Here is a 20,514-nt window from a genome sequence, read left to right as displayed (position 1 = left end):
ACAGCCTGAAAGAAAAAAAGAACATGTACAGGAAGTGGTAGCAGGGCCAGGCCATGAAAGAAGAATATAAACAAAGAGTAAGGAATTGCAGGAATAGCATCAGGAAAGTTAAAGCAGGAAATGAACTGAGAATAGCAAGGGAAGCTAAAAAAGCCTTCCTCAGATACACCCAGAACAAAAGAAATGAAAAAGAGAAGGGTTTCAAGCTACTTAAAGTGGATGGCAGAGTGATAACAGATGACAAGGAAAAGGCAGAGGTGCTCAGTTCCTACTTCACCTCAGTCTTCTCCCACAAGGAAATCTGCAATCAAGAGGAAGTACAAGTTGGAAGTGAGAGATGGCAGCCCAGGATTGATAGACAAATGGTCAAGGAATACCTAGATGGAATAAACAATTTCAAATCTCCAGGACCCAATGAACTCCATTCCAGAGTTATAAAAGAGCTAGTGAAAGTACTCTCACAACCACTGGCTATTACCTTCAATACGTCTTGGAAAACAGGAGAAGTGCCAGATGACTGGAAAAAGGCTAATGTTGTCCCTATCTTCAAAGGGGGGAAAAAGATGAACCTGGGAACAATAGACCAGTTTGTTGTTGTTGTCATTGTTGTTGTTAGTCGCGAAGTTGTGTCTGGCCCATCGCAACCCCATGGACAACATTCCTCCAGGACTTCCTGTCCTCCACCATCCCCCAGAGTCCACTTAAGCTCATGCCGACTGCTTCAGTGACTCCATCCTCATTCTCATTCTCTCATTCTCTGCCGTCCCCTTCTTTTGCTGTCAATTGTTCCCAGCATTAGGGTCTTCTCCAGTGAGTCCTTCCTTCTCATTAGGTGGCCAAAGTATGTATGTATGTATGTATGTATGTATGTATGTATGTATGTATGTAGTTATTTGAAGAACTTATATGCCGCCCCATTCGCATAAGCCTCGGGGCAGCTTCCAAACATAAATAAATATGAATGATACAATTACATAAAATATTGGAGACATTCTGGCGAGAAATTATTAAAATCAATAAATACAGTTAACAATTAAAATAACGTTTAAATAAAAAGGTCTTGACCTGGCGCCAAGTTTCATCTTCAGGATCTGGCCTTCTAAGAGCAGTCAGGGTTGATCTCCTCTAGGACTGACCAGTTTGATCACCTTGCTGTTCAAGGGACTTGCAGGAGTCTCCGCCAGCACCACAGTTCAAAGGCCTCAATTCTTCGGTGCTCAGCCTTCCTTATGGTCCAACTTTCACAGCCATACATTGCAACTGGGAAAACCATAGCCTTGACTATACGCACTTTTGTTGGCAGGGTGATGTCTCTGCTTTTTAGTATGCGGTCTAGATTTGCCATAGCTTTCCTCCCCAAGAGCAAACGTCTTTTAATTTCTTGGCTGCAGTCCCCATCTGTGGTGATCTTGGAGTCCAGGAAGATAAAATCTGTCACTACCTCCATTTCTTCCCCATCTATTTGCCAGGAAGTGAGTGGACCGGATACCATGATCTTAGTTTTCTTAATGTTGAGTTTCAAGCCAACTTTTGCACTCTCCTCCTTCATCCACATCAAGAGGCTCTTTAGTTCCTCTTCACTTTCTGCCAATAGAGTGGTATCATCTGAATATCTGAGGTTGTTGATATTTCTCCCAGCAATCTTAATTAGGATTTTGAGCATAACTTTGCTAGCATGTGAAATGAGTGCAATGGTGCGGTAATTTGAACATTCTTTGGCATTGCCTTTCTTTGGGATGGGAATGTAAGCTGACCTTTTCCAATCCTGTCACCACTGTTGAGTTTTCCAAATTTGCTGGCATATTGAGTGTCGCACTTTTACTGCATTGTCTTATAAGACTTTGAATATTTCAACTGAAATACTGTCACCTCCACTAGCTTTGTCATTGCTCAGTCTTTCTAAGGCCCATTTGCCTTCACATTCCAGTATGTCTGGCTTGAGGTCAGTGACCACCCCATCGTGGTTATCAGGGATGTAAAGCTTTTTCTTGCATAGTTCCTCTGTGTAATCTTGCCATCTCTTCTTAATCTCTTCTGCCTCCTTTAGGTCCCTGCCATTTTGGTCCTTTATAATGCCCATCTTTGCATGAAACGTTCCCTTCATAGCTCCAATTTTCTTGAAGAGATCTCTGGTCCTCCCTATTCTATTGTTTTCTTCTATTTCTTTGCACTGTTCGTTTAAGAAGGCATTCTTATCTCTTCTAGCTATTCTCTGGAATTCTGCATTAAATTGGGTGTATCTTTCCTTTTCTCCCTTGCCTTTTGCTTCCCTTCTTTCCTCAGCTATTTGTAAAGCTTCCTCAGACAGCCATTTTGCTTTCTTGCATTTCTTTTTCTTTGGGATGGTTTTAGTCGCTACCTCTTGTACAATGTTGCGAATCTCCATCCATAGTTCTTCAGGCACTCTGTCTATCAGATCTAATTCCTTAAATCTATTTGTCATCTCTACTGTATATTCATCAGGGATATGATTTAGGTCATACCTGAGTGGTCTACTGCTTTTCCCTACTTTCTTCAATTTAAGCCTAAATTTTGCAATGAGAAGCTCATGATCTGAGCCACAGTCAGCTCCTGGTCTAGTTTTTACTGACTGTATAGAGCTTCTCCATCTTTGGCTGCAGAGCACATAGTCAATCTGATTTCTGTGTTGACCGTCTGGTGATGTCCATGTGTAGAGTCATCTCTTGGGTTGTGGAAAAGAGTGTTTGCTATGACCAGCATGTTCTCTTGACAAAATTCTACCAGCCTGTGCCCTGCTTCATTTTGTACTCCAAGGCCAAACTTGCCTGTTATTCTGGCTATCTTTTGGCTTCCTACTTTAGCATTCCAATCCCCCATGATGATAAGCACATCATTTTTGGGCATTAATTCTAGAAGGTGTAGTAGACTTTTATAGAACCGGTCAACTTCAGCCTCTTCAGCACCAGTGGTTGGGGCATAGACTTGGAGTATTGTGATGTTGAATGGTTTGCCTTGGATTAGAACTGAGATCATTCTGTCATTTTGGAGATTGTACGGGGGTACTGCTTTTCCTACTCTTTTATTGACTATGAAAGCTACTCCATTTCTTCTGAGGGATTCTTGCCCACAGTAGTATACCTGATGGTCATCTGAATTAAATTCACCCATTCCTGTCCATTTTAGTTCACTGATTCCTAAGATGTCGATGTTCAGTCTTATCACCTCTTGTTTGACCACATCCAGTTTGCCTTGATTCATGAATCTTACATACCAGGTTCCTATGGAGTATAGATCTTTACAGCATCGGGCTCTCCTTTCACCACCAGATACATCTGCAACTGAGTGTCCTTTCGGCTTTTACCCAGTCACTTCATTCTTTCTGGCGCTACTAGTACTAGCCCTCCTCTCTTCCCCAGTAGTATATTGGACACCATCCAACCTGAGGGGCTCATCTTCCGGTGTCATACCTTTTTGTCTTTTGGTACTGTCCATGGGGTTTTCATGGCAAGGATACTGGAGTGGGTTGCCATTTCCTTCTCCAGTGAATCACATTTTGTCAGAGCATTCTGCTATGACCTGTCTGTCTTGGCTGGCCCTGCACATCATAGCTCATAGCTTCATTGAGCTACGCAAGCCCCTTTGCCATAACAAGGTAGTGATCCATGAAGGAGAATAGACCAGTTAGTCTGACATCAATTCCTGGAAAAATTCTGGAGCAGATTATTAAAAAATCTATCTGCAAACATCTTGAAGAAAATGCAGTGATTAATAGAAGCCAATGTGGATTTATCAAAATTAAATCCTGTCAGACTACTTTAATCTGATCTTTTGACTGGTAACCTCCGAAATGGGCAAAGGGATCACTGTGGGCATAATCTACCTACACTTTAGCAAAGCTTTTGACATAGTGCCACACATACATTCCTATAAGCAAATTAGCAAAACTTGAACTAAATGAAAAAAATATTTGGTGGATCCAAAATTGGTTGCTGACTTGGACACAAAGAGTGTTTAACAATGGTACCTTCGCAGATTGGATGGAGGTAACTAGTGTGGTGCTACAGGATTCAGTCCTAGGTCCAGTGCACTTCAACATCTTTATTAATGATTTAGATGAGGAAGTACAAGGTAAGGTAATCAATTTTGCGGATGATACAAAACTGGGTGGGAACACCCTAGAAGACAGAAAGAAGATCCAGGGCAATCTTGATAAACTTGCACACTGGGCACAATGCAACAGAATGAGATTCAAGAAGGACAAGTGCCAATTTTTCCACCTAAGAAAAAGAAACCAAATGCATTGATACAAGATGGGGAATACGTGGCTCAACAGAACTAAACAAGAAAAAGATCTTGGAGTAATTGTGAACAATAGGCTAAACATGAGCCAACAATGGAATGTGATGCAGTTGCCAAAAGGGTAAATGGTATTTTGGGATGCATTAGCAGAAGTATTACTTCCAAATCACGAGAAGTAGTAGTTCCCCTATACGCCACACTAGTAAGACCTCATCTGGGAGTACTGCATCCATTTCTGGGCAACAAGATTTAAGAAAGATGAAGAAAAATTAGAAAGGGTCCAGATGACAAAAGCAACAAAAATGAACCAGGGTTTGGAACATTGCCTTTTGATGAGAGATGAAGAGAACTGGGCATATTTAGCCTTGAGAAGACAGGGGGGAGGGGGACATGATTCCCCTCTCTAAGTACCTCAAAGGCTGTCACAAAGAGGAAGTTTGAGATCTCTTCTTGCTGATGCCAGAGTGCAGGACTTGGAATAATCAAGTCAAGCTGTGACAACCCAGATTCAGGCTGCACATCAGGAAAAGCTTCCTCACTGTCAGAGCAGCAAGACAGTGGAACCAGCTGCCTAGAGAGGTGGCAGGCTCTCCCACACTAGAGACATTCAAAAAGAAACTGGACAGCCCTCTGAGTGGGGTGGTGCAACGTGGTGTCCTGCAACAGCAGGGGGTTGGACTTTATAGCCTTCATGGCCCCTTCCAACTCTATTATTCTATGATTCTAGGTATTTCCTGACATCCAGATTGAACCTTGGTTCTTTGAGCTTTGCTCCATTGGAATGCACCCTGCCCAATTCTGCAGGGGAAAACAGGTCTTTACCCATCTCCATGTGGCATTGTTATAGTGTAGCCAGTAGAAAGTGTCATAATTTTCTTTAGTACTCTATCAAAGCACTGGAATCTTACTATTAACTCGAAGAGCTACAGTGAAATGGCAAGAGTAGTTGTCTTGTGTATTACAAACATCTAGAGCTCCCTAGCCTCATCAATTTGTAATGAAGAATTTGCAAACTATGTAGTCCATAATACTCATAACACAATGTTCTGCTAACTCAGGTCTGTGCACAAGTGTTTCTGTGTTGATGCTGGATTTCTCCAGAGAAGACAGCAAATTTCAGAATGTCTTTTAGAGCTGAGCTACTAGTACAGTGGGATTGTTGGATGCATTGTGGCAATGTTCCATTTCCATCTAGCCTGTATGTCATGTAGCTCCAAGATCATCTTCCAACAGCAAGGACCCAAACCAAAGCTACTGCTTTGCGAACTTTGCCAAGATCACCCAATCTTAATGAAAAGTGTTACTATTAACATTAAATTGTGAACAGTAAAATCATGTCCCTAATGCAATTGCACTATTGCAATATTTACATATTCCATCACCATGAAGTTGAATTTGTGTCATACACAAGTTCTAATAGTTATTGGTTTTACAGAAACATTTAACAGCATGAACAGGTAAAATGGTAATTTAAAGGAGGAAAAATCCACTTGTACAGCAGAGATCACTGGAAAGTCCTGCAGTGAAGTTTGACAGGGAAGATCCTTCAAGAAGATGCACCAAGTTTAAACAAATGGAAAGTATGCTAACTTCATCAAATCCTCTAATCCTGGTATTATCTGGAAGAGTAAGTAGTTATTTACTTTTCCAAAACATTTGTGAACACCTCAGTCAAGATACATTACATACCTCCATCTAATCTGGAATGCTGTCTCCCTTCCTTTGCCCTCTCCAAAAATTGTGGAACAAATATTTTGAGCAAAGTCTATGGCTACAGAAACATCACTGCGCTTGATGAAATATGGGTGTCATTGGAAGGAGGTGGCAAGAGAAATCAGTGTTAGAGATAAGTAGAAACCTACCATTGTTGTCATTCCACAAACCCACACACCCACATTTAGTCTTGTCCGGTTGAAAACTGTTTAACTTTTGAAAAAGCAGAAACAAAAGAAGAAAAGAAAACCCAGTTTGCCATGACACTGCATGTTAAGAAAATCTGTTCAGATGTGACAGTGGTGACTACATTGGTGTTGATGATGTAGGTGTTGGCGAGGTAGAGTTGTATATGGTAAAAAGGTGCAGCCTGGCTCTACAGCACTTCATCTTTTCTCTTTTGACATTCTCATGCACTTCTGAGCCTGATCTCAAAATAGTCCCTTGTGCCTTGTATCTCTGTTGTTTCCTCTTCTTTTTAATGATAATTCTCTGCACTTGGACACAGATGCTTCTCAAGCAAAATTAATTCCAAAGCATTCTTAGGAGGTGTTTGGCTGAAATTTCTTTCTATATCCTCCTTCTAATAATTGAAGATAATTGTTTATGATGTGACATCACAGCAATTGACTTTTTTCTTGAATGGTTGGTGAGGCACAGGGAGGGGAGGGAGAGAGAGAAGAGGATCAGCAGATACAAATGTGAAGCCAAGCTTACAGCTTCCCTGTGTTATGAGACCTGCAGAAACTGACATCTTGGATACGTGAGTGTTATCATAATGCAGCTGCCTTGATTCTTCCGTACAGAGCCTGTGAAATTCCTACGGTGAAATCTGTATTGTTTTTATTTGATTTTTTAAAATCTAAATCAATCTCCCCTACTCCCAGCCCCTCCTGTTTGGATACAGATTTCACAGCAGAGCTCAGCCAATCTGACAGTGCATGATAATTAATCTTGGGTCATGCAAATACTGCAACAAGATTATACAAAGGAAAAAATACATTGGAAGTTACAGAAATCAAAGGGGGGTGCATGTGTGCGTGTGTGTGCGTGTGCGCGCGCGCACGTGTGTGTGGTGTGTGTGTGTGTGTGTGCAGGCATGCACGCACATAGAAACAGAGGTGGGGGGGATAGGTTCCTGTGCTCTCCAGGGGTATTGTGTCAGGAGATGCAAGCAAGCTACCATGTGACGAGATAGAAAGCTGGAGGGATTGGTTGAGATACTAGCAGCAGACATGTGAGCTAAGCCAGCTCCCTCCACCCCTCCCTTCCTCTCTCTCTTTCTCTCTCTCTCTCAGCATCCTTCTGTGATCCTGTAGGTGGTACAGCTACAGCAGTACCATGGCCTGTCCTTTGCCTTAGCATGCTCCCATTCTGTTTTTGTTCCAAAATGTTTGTTCTGTATTAATCATGCATCTAAGGCTTTGGTTTTGAAGGCTTACATTAGTGTCTGGTAATTGGAATTGTAATCTCCTGTATTTTTTCAGGCTCTTTGGAAACTGAGGAATGCAATTCTGCCACCATGATGGAAGGTAGGTTCTATTCTGATTATGCCTGAACATTTCTAGTGCTGTTTCTTCTAGTAGTGCTTGGAAGGCAAATACTGTTGATGGTTAATATAATTGCAATTGCTTTAAATCCTCACTGAAGAATTAAAACAAAAACAAAATGCTTTGATGGTACAAATATCTGACTTGTCAGATACCATTTCCAGTGATAAAATATTTAGTTCTGTTGATGCAGCTAAAGAGCTGTACAATTCTATTCTTGCATATCTTTTCAGAATAGAAAAAAATGCAGTTAGTAGCCTGTAGAAATATTCTGAGCCAAATAAAGAGAACAAGAGGAATTTCTGAATAGCAAATATGGGATACTGAAATATGTGTGTTTTTAAAATGCTTTCATTATGCATTGCTGTGGGGGGGGCATTTCTTTAAAAAAAGGAAGGAGGGAGAATGAAGGGTCACATAAAACATTTCAGATCTGATTTTCTTAAGCCTTTACTGGGGAAGGATTCTGTTTGTTCTGTAGTTTAACATGCTTTAAGGCATGTTCTTGAAATGTTTGAAGGGTACATTGAAAATGATCAGTCCTTTGGTGGGGTTTTGCCTATGAGCATAGTATTTGTGGTTTGAAGACATAACTAGCAGCTGTACACATCCTTAATTTGCAGCAGTTACAGCAACAGAAAATTAGGTTCTTCCAGCTTGAAGGCTCACTAGTGAAATGAATATGTCTGCATGTAAAAGTGATGCAGGATACTTGTAGCAATACATTAAAACATGTACATATAAACATGCGTGGTCTGGTCTTTCGGATGCCTTTATTTCAGGTATGTTTGTGGAAAAGCATTGCAGCCCTCTAATATATTTTTATCCGGTCTGAACATCCTCCTCATGCGAAGAAATGCACTTGATATTAAAATAAAATTCTTAATTGTGCTGCAATGTCTGAGCTTATAACAGAATTAATAATGAGTTTCCAAACATTCATAGCAGGTGGATGGATCCTTCATTTCTTCTGGTTTTTGTACCATACCATGGTGCAGAGACTAGCACTTGCAAAAATAAATAAATAAATAAAAATAAAATGATTTTCATACTTTGAGTCCAGTCCAGGAATAACTAACAGTGTAGACAGTACAGCAGCTGCAGCATGAAAATTGCATTTATGATGCATATTGAATAAGGAGTCAAGATTTGAAAACTAAACATTTTGTTGTCTGAACATCACTGTTCATGTAATATATTCCCCACAATTTAATTGTATCTAAGGATATTATCCATAGCTTTTCCTTGACCATGACATCTCTCCTGTCAGAAAGTACAGTTAGTAGTTTACAGGAATATAAGTAAATGATCTAAAGACTAAGCCCCTACCATTAATCATTTTATAACAAGATATGCAGTCTTCTATTAGAATATACAGTCTGTAGGGCTAAAGGATCAGAGTAAATTTGCATAAATTATACTGTGTGGCCTTTTATTTCACACAACAAAAACTTCCTTACCTAACTTGCAAGGTAAATTAATACAGACAAAAACACACTAACTAGTATCCTGGCTAAGGTTCCATTGCATCAATGGGTCTACCTGAAACATGCCCAAGTCTAAATTTGGTTGTTCCTCTAATCAGTACCATAAACTATCTTTAACACATCAAAGGAAAAAGCAGAAACAATTACTTCTTAATTGTGAAATACTTCACAATCTTATACAAGTCTGCGCACAAGTAAATCATACTTCAATAGGGCTTACTCTCTCAGATAAGTGTGGATGGGACAAAGTCTTGATGGAATTTTATAATGTTTTAATCTGATGTTTTATGATATTTATATTTCATTTGTTTTAGTACTGCACTTTTAAAATCCATGTTTATGTTTTATTTTTCTGTTCACTGTTCTGGCAACCAAGTGGAAGGGCAGGATACAAAACTTGCATTGGATAATATGAAATTACAGCTTACAGCATTTACAGAAAATGAAAAATAACACAAATTTTCATGCCATGGCATAGATCAGCCATTGATTGAGAGATAGGTTTGGAAACTCCCTTGGTCTATCTTCATTACCTTGGCTGTGAAGACTTCCTATGTAATAATGATTCATTAAGGGATTTTGTGATGATACTGTTTCTGACACTGACTGGGTGATTTCCCTTAATGTCATGATTGGGGCAGATAGAAGCATTCTTTGCCTCCTATTGGCTGAGCTGCTCGGATGCTTGAAGGAAGCAGAATATGCTGAAAATGCTCTATAAAGGAGTGACAGAAGAACAGCCTTGAAAAAGTGAAATCAAGGGCCTAAGAAAGCAGTAGGAAAGGCTAAAAAATGATGGTAGGAAGAAGAGGTGTCCCACTTGCAGGAAAGAAACAGAAACATTGTACCCTGGAGATACAGGGAAAACTGCCTGAGATAATAGAATGGTTAACTGCATGTGATTAGAAGCTGCACATCCCAAGTTAATTTGAAATGCAGTGGTGCCCCTACTTTGAACTAATTCATTCCAGGAGGCTGTTCGAAGTCTGAATCAATTTTCCCCATTATGGAAAGTGAATTAATCTGTTCCCAGACCCTAAACAATACCCATTTCAGTAAACTTAAACAGCAAATATGGCCTCCTAAACCAGTATAACAAGTTTGAGGTCATATACAAAGTGAATGTTAAAATAAAAAAAATTACAGTAAAGGACACATTGCCATTCATCCCCCTCAAAATACTCCCACTCACTTTGAACACAGGTCAAGACAAATCAATTCAAGACGAATTGATTCAGGACATAGAGGCAGCCACAACAGCACAGCTAAAGACACTCACAAAAGAGGACTTCTGAAACTGCTTCAGAAAGTGGCAAGAATGATGAGGTGGGTTTGAAGCGAGGAAGAGTATTTTGAAGGGGATCAAGGGTAATGTGTCTCTCACTGTAATGCTTTTTTGACTTGGATGCACAACAGATCATGTTTTCACTGTGACTGCATTTTTTTCACTTCTCTCACAGTTTGAACTAGAAGTATGGTTCAAACAGCGGAGCAATTTTATCTCGACTCTAATGTTCAAACTCTGGATTGTTTGAAGTTAGAGTCATTCGAACTATGAGGCACCACTGCTAATAATTAGCCCGATCTGGTCATGGCTGACTGTCTGAGAAAATATTAAGACCAGATAAGTAAATATTAAGACCAGATAAGTAAAAACTGTTTCAAATACAACAGATGAAATTACTACCTAAAAATAAGATTAGCAATCAACTTGGGATCAAAAAAATTCTATTCCACTGCTGTGACACTAGGAGGTTTGTAGGCTTTATAATCATACTCATACAGTGTGATATTTATTTCTGGAAGTGGCAGTATGTGGGAGTTTTTTTAAAGGTAAACAGGACAAGTCTGTACTGCTGCAAAATCTTTTGAACACTTGCACATGTCCTACCTTTGAGGCATGTGGGCATTAGGAAAGGATACCGTATGAATGATGAAAGAGTCAGGAAATGTCAGGAAACCCCAAAGAGGTGAGAAAGCTGAAGCAAGTATGAAAATGACCTGAGCATAGATGCAGTCACTTGCTGATGATTTTTAAAAACATGTTTTATACATATATTTTCTACTTGTGTGCTATACACACATCTGCTTTCTACACATGTTGGTAGAAATGCATGTTGGTTTCAATCATGCAAAGTACGTACTTTTGTTTTGTGGTGTGAAGATTATTAAAATTGGGTCTACAGAGCCTGATGTGTGTAGGTTCCCATATCAATGTATAATTAAATGCATGGACATACAGTACATGCCAGAGGAACCTTTTCCCCTTCTCCTGGCACCTACATTGTACCCTTCCCAGCATCATTTCCTTGCTCTTTTCCCAGAAATTAAATTAAATGCTGACTGGAGCATGTCGGGGGTTGTTGAGGTTTTTCTATCAGTATTAATAGAATTGTCCCCATTATGATGGATTTATAGGACATTTTTCTGTCCAAACATGCATAGGATTGCATCTCTCCATATTGCTCCTACATTGGCTTTTACTTTTATCTTATACATTTTAAAACTTTTATAATAGATATTGTTGTGTTACGTGCTTCTAATTGTTGTGAACTACCCAGAGAGCTTCAATGATTAGATAGTATAGAAGTCTAGAAAATTATAATCTGTGTAAAACTCTGGATAAAATGAATAAAAAGCTTATGAGAAGAGATGCTCATTTGAGAATTAGAATAAAAACAAGTGGAAATTGCATCAAAATATTGCAGCGGCCCTTTACGGGATGCCATCCCACTATGCCCTTCTCCAGCATATTCCATTTCATTTTTCTGGGGTTTTCTATATTATTGTTCCTGTTCTCCACAAAAGAACACAGACATAACTCTGTGCTGCAGGGCCAAAGAGCAAGCTGATTGAGTTGTGTGGGTGTGTGTGTGACTAATAACATTTTCTTTAAAGGATATTTTGTACCTCTGCAAATTTCCCAAAGTGGATTCTTGAGGATGAACATTGATTGCTGGTGATTCTTGTATTCATTGTTTACATATCCCCCCTCTCTTTTTTTTTTTTTTTCAGTAGCCCTGCTTTTGGTTACATAACAGTTGGCACTCAGTACCAAAGTTCACTATTATAGGACGTTATTAAATTAATCAGTAATTCTTGTAAGCTAGAGACAGTTCTGTGTAACTTGATAAACAAACACAGTCCAAAATGTGTCCAGAATGTTATGAACACTTTCTATGGTCAAAAATCAGCAAACTTTAACTTTATGGATAAATATGAGCACACAACTATTATAAGGCTTTCTTCTTGAAGAATCAAAGGTGGAAAAAATAGGACGGCTTGTGTCTATTTTGTTGCAGAATAATCTATTTGTATTTGCTTCTTTCCCCCTGTTCCCTTTTTTTTATACTTTAAAATATTCAAGACAGGTTTGCATTGCTCCTAGAATAGCTATTGTATTTGGGTCAGTGTTGTGCAGTAATAATAATTGTTTGTCATTCAGGCAAGATGGCTCTTTGCAAAATTAAAGCTTGAGGCATTGCAGCTGACAGCAGCCATTCCAAATGGACAACATGCTGTCTTGTGCTATATTCTCTGGTACAGACAAATGACAGAACCATCTTACCATCTTTTCTATTTCCGCTGGTTTGAAGAGAATGCTAAATCTTATTAGAAACTAAAATGTTGGCTGAAACATTTTCCTTAGGGGTGGGAAGAAGATTTACGGATGATTTTCACTAATTTGGGAGGTCTCAAGAGGTGGATTCTTAAGGATTTCTGGTTTCTTAAGGATCCTCTGGTTTCTCATCACAGGAATTCTGTGGAATAGGCCACATGTGTTGCCAAATGCTGATGGAGAAACTAAAACTGCAACTTCTTCAAGCTAGTCAGTGGTTGGGTTCACACATAGTACTGAATCATGGTATGGGCTGTTGAATTTTGGGTTTTTGGAATATGCCAACCCAGCTGTGTTGGCATACCTTGGCAAACAACACAGAAAGAGAACCAACTGTTGTTGTTGGGTTGTGAATTCTGGGCTGTTTAAATCAAGGGTTTTCATTATACCTGAACCCAGAATTTTAGGTTGTTCGTGGATTGTTTTGTCAGACTACAGAGGCAGCTGGCAAGAGTAGTAAAAAACCCCCAGCCTATTTAACATGCCAAACAGGACAACACCACAATGGCATTTGGGTAATAGGAGAGGAGAGGAGTGGGCAAAGGAGGAAGGAAACAAGCAGGAGTGCTTAAAACAAAACAAGGGTTTGTTTGATTATCTTCCAGATAAAGTCTGGGTAGGGCAACAAACTATGGGTTAATCATGAATAAAATGAATCACAAGGTAGCATTATATGTGAACAAAGGAACTAGTTCTGTGACTGAAAAGGGTGTGTAGGACACAATACTACAAGTTTCCCAGATGTTCGTAGCCCCTTACCCTGACAGCTAATTGTTTTAACATTTCCAGCTTTTGTACATTTCCCCCATATTCTAAAGATCAGCAATGCCTCTAAGACCTTTGTTACTCACAGTAAGCATTTTAAGATAAAATAATTTTGGTTTTTAAAAAATACTTTGGCCCCATCTCTTTTGTTCTCAGTCCCGCCCACCACTGGAATGTTGCTTCCAAGTGCTGCTCCAAATTGAAACTCATCCCCGGAAGAAGTTCAGCCTCCCCTGTTCCAAAACATCCTCAACTGTTCCTTTTCAGAACCAGCGATCACTATTACCTCACAACACCTTCCAAGTGCTTTTGTACCATGATGATGCCAGAAGTCAGATCCAGTTTCATTCACCATTGTGAGCTCAACAATTCCTGCCTTGCCTAAGTGATCTGCTTTTGTTTTAGATATGCTGTTCACCCATAGATGCTTCCAACATCCATACATGTGCAAGTACAATAAAGTGTAAATAGACTAGCTTAGATTTGTGTTTACAGGGATGTTGATAGCACAGAAATGGAAAAGATGGACAGCAAACATAATTTAAATATTTGATCGTTATAGAAACAGAAACAGAACAAGTCAGAAGGGGTCTTCCAGGCCATCTAGTCTGATCCCCTTCAGGAGAAGATTGAGGATGTTTATGTAGAGCTGGTCCTGGCATACAGTTGCATATATGGGGCATCAAGATCTTGTGCGATACGCTGGAGGCAAGAAGAAGCAAGAAGCAAGCAAAATTTCTAGAGTTAGGCCAAACAACTGGGCAACTTATTTGAGTATAAATTTTCGGTGGGGAGCAGAGGGGGCAACAGTCAAACATTTTCTTCCCCTAGTATGGAAGCAAATTCAGCAATTAATTAATTAATTAATTTTTAAAGAAACAGACAAGTGGATTATCCCCAGAACACAGAGCATCAGGACAGATTCTAAAGTTATTTCTTCCTTTTATTCAAGTGGAAGCAGCAGTGAGAATCCAGTCAGCAGCCCCTTGATTGCTTAGAATGTCCAAATGGGAACAATGCTACATTGTGATGTGCTAGTGTTCCTGGGCACATAGTTGATATAAAAAGATGACTCCCTTGGCTGGGGAGTTGCAGTCTAAAAGATCAGGTTGGGGAAGATTGCCTAGGGCATGTAGTCTGAAAACATAGAAATAGAGCACATCAGAAGGGGTCTCGTGGGCCATCTAGTCTGACCCCCAGCTCCAGCCAGCTCCACTCATGACATGCCTAACATGTGCATGTCCAGTCTATCCTTGAACATCCTCACTGATGGGTCTTCAACCACCCCATGTAGAAGCCCATATCCTAGGGGTCTGATCTGACAGGAAGTACTTCCTGGCATCCAAATTGAACCTTGGTTCCCTGAGCTTTGCTCCATTGGAAACTGTCCTGCCCTCCACAGGAGAAAACAGGTCTCTACCCAGCTCTGTGTGACATCCCCTCACGTACCTATATGTTGCCAACAGATCCCAGTCTCCTTTTCTCTAGGCTGAAAAGACCAGGACTCCTTTTAGAACCCTTGCTCCCATTCAGACTTCTATGGGAGATGGGAGGATCTCTTTAATGCCCCTGTGTTCCCACCAAGACCTCAATGGCCAGTTTCCTTACCCACAGATTTTGAGGGTTCCCTGGAACATGCTGTCTCCTCTCCTATACCGCAAGACTGATCATGATATCCTGCCCCTATGCATTCCAGGCCACATCCATCATCTCCATCAGATGTCAAAAACATCAGATGTTTATGATAGAGAATTCAAGTATCACATGGACTCTTTCCCCCAGAGTTCCACTGGTCCATCTTAGTTAGTATTAAGTCAAGGATAGCTGATCCTCTCGTATCTTCCTCTACTTTCTGCTGGAGAAAGTTGTCAGCGACGCATGTCAGGAATCTCTTGGAGGGGCCATGCTTAGCAGAATTTGTCTCCCAGCATATATCAGGGAAATTGAAGTCCCCCATAATGACTATATTATTCTTCTTGGAAATACTGGCAAGCTTCTTTTCAAAGGTTGCATCCTTGTCCTCTTTTTGGCTTGGTGGACCATAATATATGCCAACAACTATGTTTTTATTATTTTTGCTCCCTTTAAATTTAGCTAGAGGCTTTCAATTGGACTACTAAGTTCTTCTTCTTGAATATCTATGCAGATATATGTGTCTCTCACATATAGTACAACTCCACCCACCTTTTTGTACTTTCTATTTTTCTTGAATAGGCTGTAACCATCGATTGTAGAGTCCCATTCATGTGAGTCATCCCACCAAATGTCTGTTATTCCTAAAACCATTCCAAAGGAAAAGAATTGAAAGAAAGCAAAATGGCTGTTTGAGGAGCCTTTACAAATAGCTGAGGAAAGAAGGGAAGTGAAAGGCAAGGGAGAAAGGTAAAGATACACATTTGAATGCAGAATTCCAGAGAATCACTAGAATAGATAGGAAGGCCTTCTTAAATGAACAGTGCAAAGAAAATGAATGGGAAAGACTAGAGATCGCTCCAAGAAAATTGGAGATACGAAGGGAACATTTCATGCAAAGACGGGCATGATAAAAGACCAAAATGGCAGGGACCTAAAGGAGGCAGAAGAGATTAAGAAGAGGTGGCAACATTACACAGAAGAACTATACAAGAAAGAGCTTAATGTCCCTGATATCCACGATGGGGTGGTCGCTGACCTTGAGCCAGACATCCTGGAATGGGAAGTCAAATGGGCCTTAGGAAGTCCGAGCAACAACAAAGCTAGTGGAAGAGACAGTATTCCAGCTGAGCTATTCAAAATCCTAAAAGACAATGCAGTAAAAGTACTACACTCAATATGCCAGCAAATTTGGAAAACTCAACAGTTGCTACAGGATTGGAAAAGGTCAGCTTACATTCCCATCACAAAGAATGTTCAAACTACTGCACCATTGCGCTCATTTCACATGCTAGCAAAGTTATGCTCAAAATCCTACAAGCTAGGCTCCAGCACTTTGTGGACCGAGAACTACCAGAAGTATAGGCAGGGTTTCACAGAGGCAGAGGAACTAGGGATCAAATTGCCAACATACACTGGATCATGGAGAAAGCTAGGGAGTTCCAGAAAAACATCTACTTCTGCTTCATTGACTATGCTAAAGCCTTTGATTGTGTGGATCACAACAAATTGTGGCAAGTTCTTAAAGGGATGGGAGTACCAGACCATCTTATTTGACTCTTGAGAACTGTATGTGGGTCAAGAATCAACAGTGAGAACTGGACATAGAACCACTGATTGGTTCAAAATTGAGAAAGGCTGTATACTGTCGCCCTGCCTATTTAACTTATATGCAGAGTACATCCTGCAAAAGGCTGGACTAGATGAATCACATGCCAGAATTAAGAATGCTGGGAGAAATATCAACAACCTCAGATATACAGATGATACTACTCTCATGGCAGAAAGTGAAGAGGAACTAAAGAGCCTTTTGATGCAGGTGAAAGAGGAGAGTGCAAAAGTTGGCTTGAAACTCAACACTAAGATCATGGCATCCCGTCCTATCACTTCCTGGCAAATTGATGGGGAAGAAATGGAAGTAGTGACAGATTCTGTTTTTTTTTTTTTTTTTTTTTTTTTTGGGCTTCAAGATCACTGCAGACATTGACTGCAGCCAGGATATTAAAAGACACTTGCTCCTTGGGAGGAAGGTTATGGCAAATCTAGACAGCATACTAAAAAGCAGAGACATCACCCTGCAGACAAAAGTTTGTATAGTCTAAGTTATGGTTTTCCCAGTTGTGATGTATGCCTGTGGGTGCTGGACCATAAGGCTGAGTGCCGAAGAATTGATGCTTTTGAATTCTCTTGTTGGAGTAGACTCCCAAGAATCCCATTGATCAGAAAGAGAGCAAACCAGTCAATCCTAAAAGGAAATCAACCTGACCTTTAGAAGGACAGATACTGAAGCTGAAGCTCAAATATTTTGCCCATCAAATGAGAAGGAAGGACTCATTGGAAAAGACCCTGATGCAGGATATGATTGAAGGCAAAAGGGGAAGGGGATGGCAGAGGTTGATGTGGCTGGATGGGGTCACTGGTTTGGTGGGTGTGGGGTTGGGTGGACTCCGGAGAAAGGTGGAGGACAGGAGAACCTGGAGGAATATTGTTCATGGGGTTGCAAAGAGTCAGTCAAGACTTCATGCCTGAGCAACAACAATACAAACTTGGGTTGGAAATGTTACTCTCTGCAGCTAGATTAGTTTTGACTAAGGTTGGGGATCTATCAAAATGATCCTCCCTCAGTCCTGAGTCCACAAAGACAATCTCAAGTGAACTGATGGACTGGGTAGGAACTCCTTCCATATATACTGAACACTGAGATGGGGAAAGAGTTCCCACAAAAACACGCTCAGCTATGAAATTTTCCCAACAACAGGCTCCATACAGGCACAGATTCCATATGTGTGAATGCACTGATGACTACTTTAAGAACAACAGTTAAGGGTAAGCAATTTGCCTTCCAAAAAGTTCCTGTTAGCATTTCCTACACACTGGCAGGAAAAGGCAAGAGCATATGGCAGGAGGAAGGGGAGGAAAGTGTAGCTATCAGGATGTTTAAGTTCCTTTGACAGAAGGAAAATCAATGCCATGGATAAATAGGCTGCACAGCACAAGACAGGCCCAAGCTAGACAGAGTGCAAAAATAAGGGCCAAACTATGCAATATGATAAATTTGTTACAGCATTTAAGCAACAATTTTAACCACATTTGGTGCTGATGAGATCTTTTCTTGTGATGCAAATTGCAGCTGTGGGAGGGGGCAAAAGGGGAAAGTAGGGAAGTGGTTAATTTCCTTATCTGCATGATAAGTGATCCAGTGTGATCTAGTCCCAATCCGGATCACAGTTACATAGAAAGTTTTAGCACTTTTAATATAATGGGCATTTTGGCCTTGACACTAGATCCTGGAAGCAGTGTCTAATATTAACTGTCAGACATACACAACTAAAATTCATACATGCCATGTTGCCATGTCTGAATAGAAATAAATTTTTTCCCCTGAAATGTAAAGACCTTAAAGGGACTGCCTCGGGGTTCTGTTCTGCCTGCTTAGCATCCACAGGCCATCACTGCAAGCTAGATGAGTGGTGGAGTGCTTATTCGTGTCAAACCCTTTCAGTCATAATGGACTTCTGAAGCTCACTTCCTATAAAATAGTTACTATGGTGCTGCAAAGATGCATTCACTGCAGTGGTGCCAGAAGGGAAAATGTCCTTCTCTCTCTTTCAGACTGGGGAGAGATGGGGGTTAAGGTCTTAAAATCATTACTGTTTAAACACTGCAGCTTGAAGAAACAATGGCCCACTCTTTATGTTCCCTGTATGCAAAGGCTGCAGGGGAAGAGTCAGTGGATGATACGTCATATACTCTGAAGACTGCTGGGCCTCAGTGCAATGCAGAAGAAAGAGAAGATTACAGTTTATTCTCTAATAGGAATGAGCGTAAGTTTCACAGTTGAGGTGCTGATAAACAATTTAATGTTTGATACTTTAGTTCTTTCCTGGTGTATCAATGCACAAAAGACACCAGTCACTAAACTCTGTTGAACCCTACAGTATTTCAAGGAATCAGGAATACATATCTGACTGATATGAGTATGAGGCAGGATTTTAAAAAGCAGCACAGAAATGTGATTAAACAACCTTCAAAATGTAACAAATAACTTTACATTCTTCTCTCTCCCTATCGGCAGGGGTGGTCAGCTTTTTTGCCCTCAAGGGCAAATGTTGCAGGGGGGTCATGGATTGCATGTTCATGCTATGGAGGTTCTGGGCATGTTGTACCTTCCTCTACCCCAAAGCCAAATAGCTGTGTGTGTGGGGGGGGGGGTGAATATCCTTCCAGCCTGACATAACAGCTTTTTAATGGGAATATGTTGGTGCTGGGAGAGTATGGCGCAAGGAGAATCATCCCTGTGTGCCATCATCCCCAGAAACAGCTATTTAGCAGGCTGGCAGGCCCAGAAATTAAATGGGGAAGGCAGAGCATGGGAATAAGTGTCCCTATACACTGCTAGCAGTATTCCAGGACTGGCTTGGGTTCTCATAGCATTCCATAATAAAAATGGCATGTGGACCTCACATGATACAAAGAAATGGACAATGTAAGCCTATGCATGTTTCCTTAGATGCAAGCCCTACTAAGTTCAGTAGAACTCAGTCACTGGTAAGTGTGCTTAACTGTGCTTAAAACTGCAACCTGAAAATTACAGATGAAATTATACTCTAGAATCTCTCAAAGATTTTGCAGTTCTATTTCTTTTACAGTTCACTGCTATTAACCAAGACAAAATAACTGCAGGTTCTGCTCTTTACACATGATGCATGTGATAAAGCCTTTAGTCTGTAGAAATTTATCTAGAAAAAAAGACATGCATCTCACCCATCCCCTCTCAAGAGACTTATTTTTGCGGGTTTATGGCTGACATCAACCACTGTTTTGGAGTCCTGAACTTAATGGGTGAAGAAGGGAGGAATGGCTGACAGGCAGGCACATGTGTTTTCTGTGACACTTTCTGTCATGGTCAGCCTCTGCTCTGCAGCAACATGTGGTCAGCTACCCTTTGCTGCCCCAAAAACTACCTCCCATTCCCCTGGCATTCACGCCACACATTTAGAACAGTCATTACTTCCCCAAAGAATCTTGGGGACTGTCATTTGTCGAGGGTACAGAGTGTCATTAGTGGAAACCCATTCCTCACACAGAGAGGTATGGTTTTCAGAGTTCCTGGGGAAGAGGGATTGACTGATAAAACATTTCAGGAATTGTAGCTCAGTGAGGTAAATAGTGTTTTCTAAGCACTCTTAGCACCAGAATTATTTGGGACTGGAGAAATAATGGCTAAATTGGAATAAAAGTATTGTAACTGGAGTAAATTCAGTGGAATCAATAAGAAAAATTAGCCATGGCTTCTGATAGTCTTACATTCCTCTTGTTTCAGTTAGGCTACTTTATGCATGATTCAGGATGGATCCAATAAGACCTCAATAAAAGATTACGCAATTAAAAGAAACTGGACTCAACTCATGGAGGATCTCCTGTACACATAACATACACACAAAGTCAGTGCTTGCAGAGGTCAAAGAAAACTAAAAGAAACCAAACA

The 20,514-nt window shown here is 40.5% G+C and overlaps 1 protein-coding gene across 1 annotated transcript in view; it reads left to right on the top strand.

Annotated features, from left to right (window-relative positions):
• SGIP1 (SH3GL interacting endocytic adaptor 1) overlaps positions 1 to 20,514 on the top strand; it is a 176,223-nt gene that overhangs the window by 10,284 nt on the left and 145,425 nt on the right. Inside the window, exon 2 of the mRNA XM_044441183.1 lies at positions 7,461 to 7,505. Coding sequence (XP_044297118.1) covers positions 7,496 to 7,505 — 10 coding nt within the window. The 5' untranslated portion in view covers positions 7,461 to 7,495. The remainder of the gene's footprint in view (positions 1 to 7,460; positions 7,506 to 20,514) is intronic.

The sequence above is a fragment of the Varanus komodoensis genome, unplaced genomic scaffold (assembly GCF_004798865.1).
Source record: "Varanus komodoensis strain SLA01 unplaced genomic scaffold, ASM479886v1 scaffold1, whole genome shotgun sequence".
In the NCBI taxonomy this organism is placed as follows: Eukaryota; Metazoa; Chordata; class Lepidosauria; order Squamata; family Varanidae; genus Varanus; species Varanus komodoensis.
Note: the sequence above shows the minus strand (reverse complement) of the source record. Positions and strands in the feature narration are given on the sequence as shown.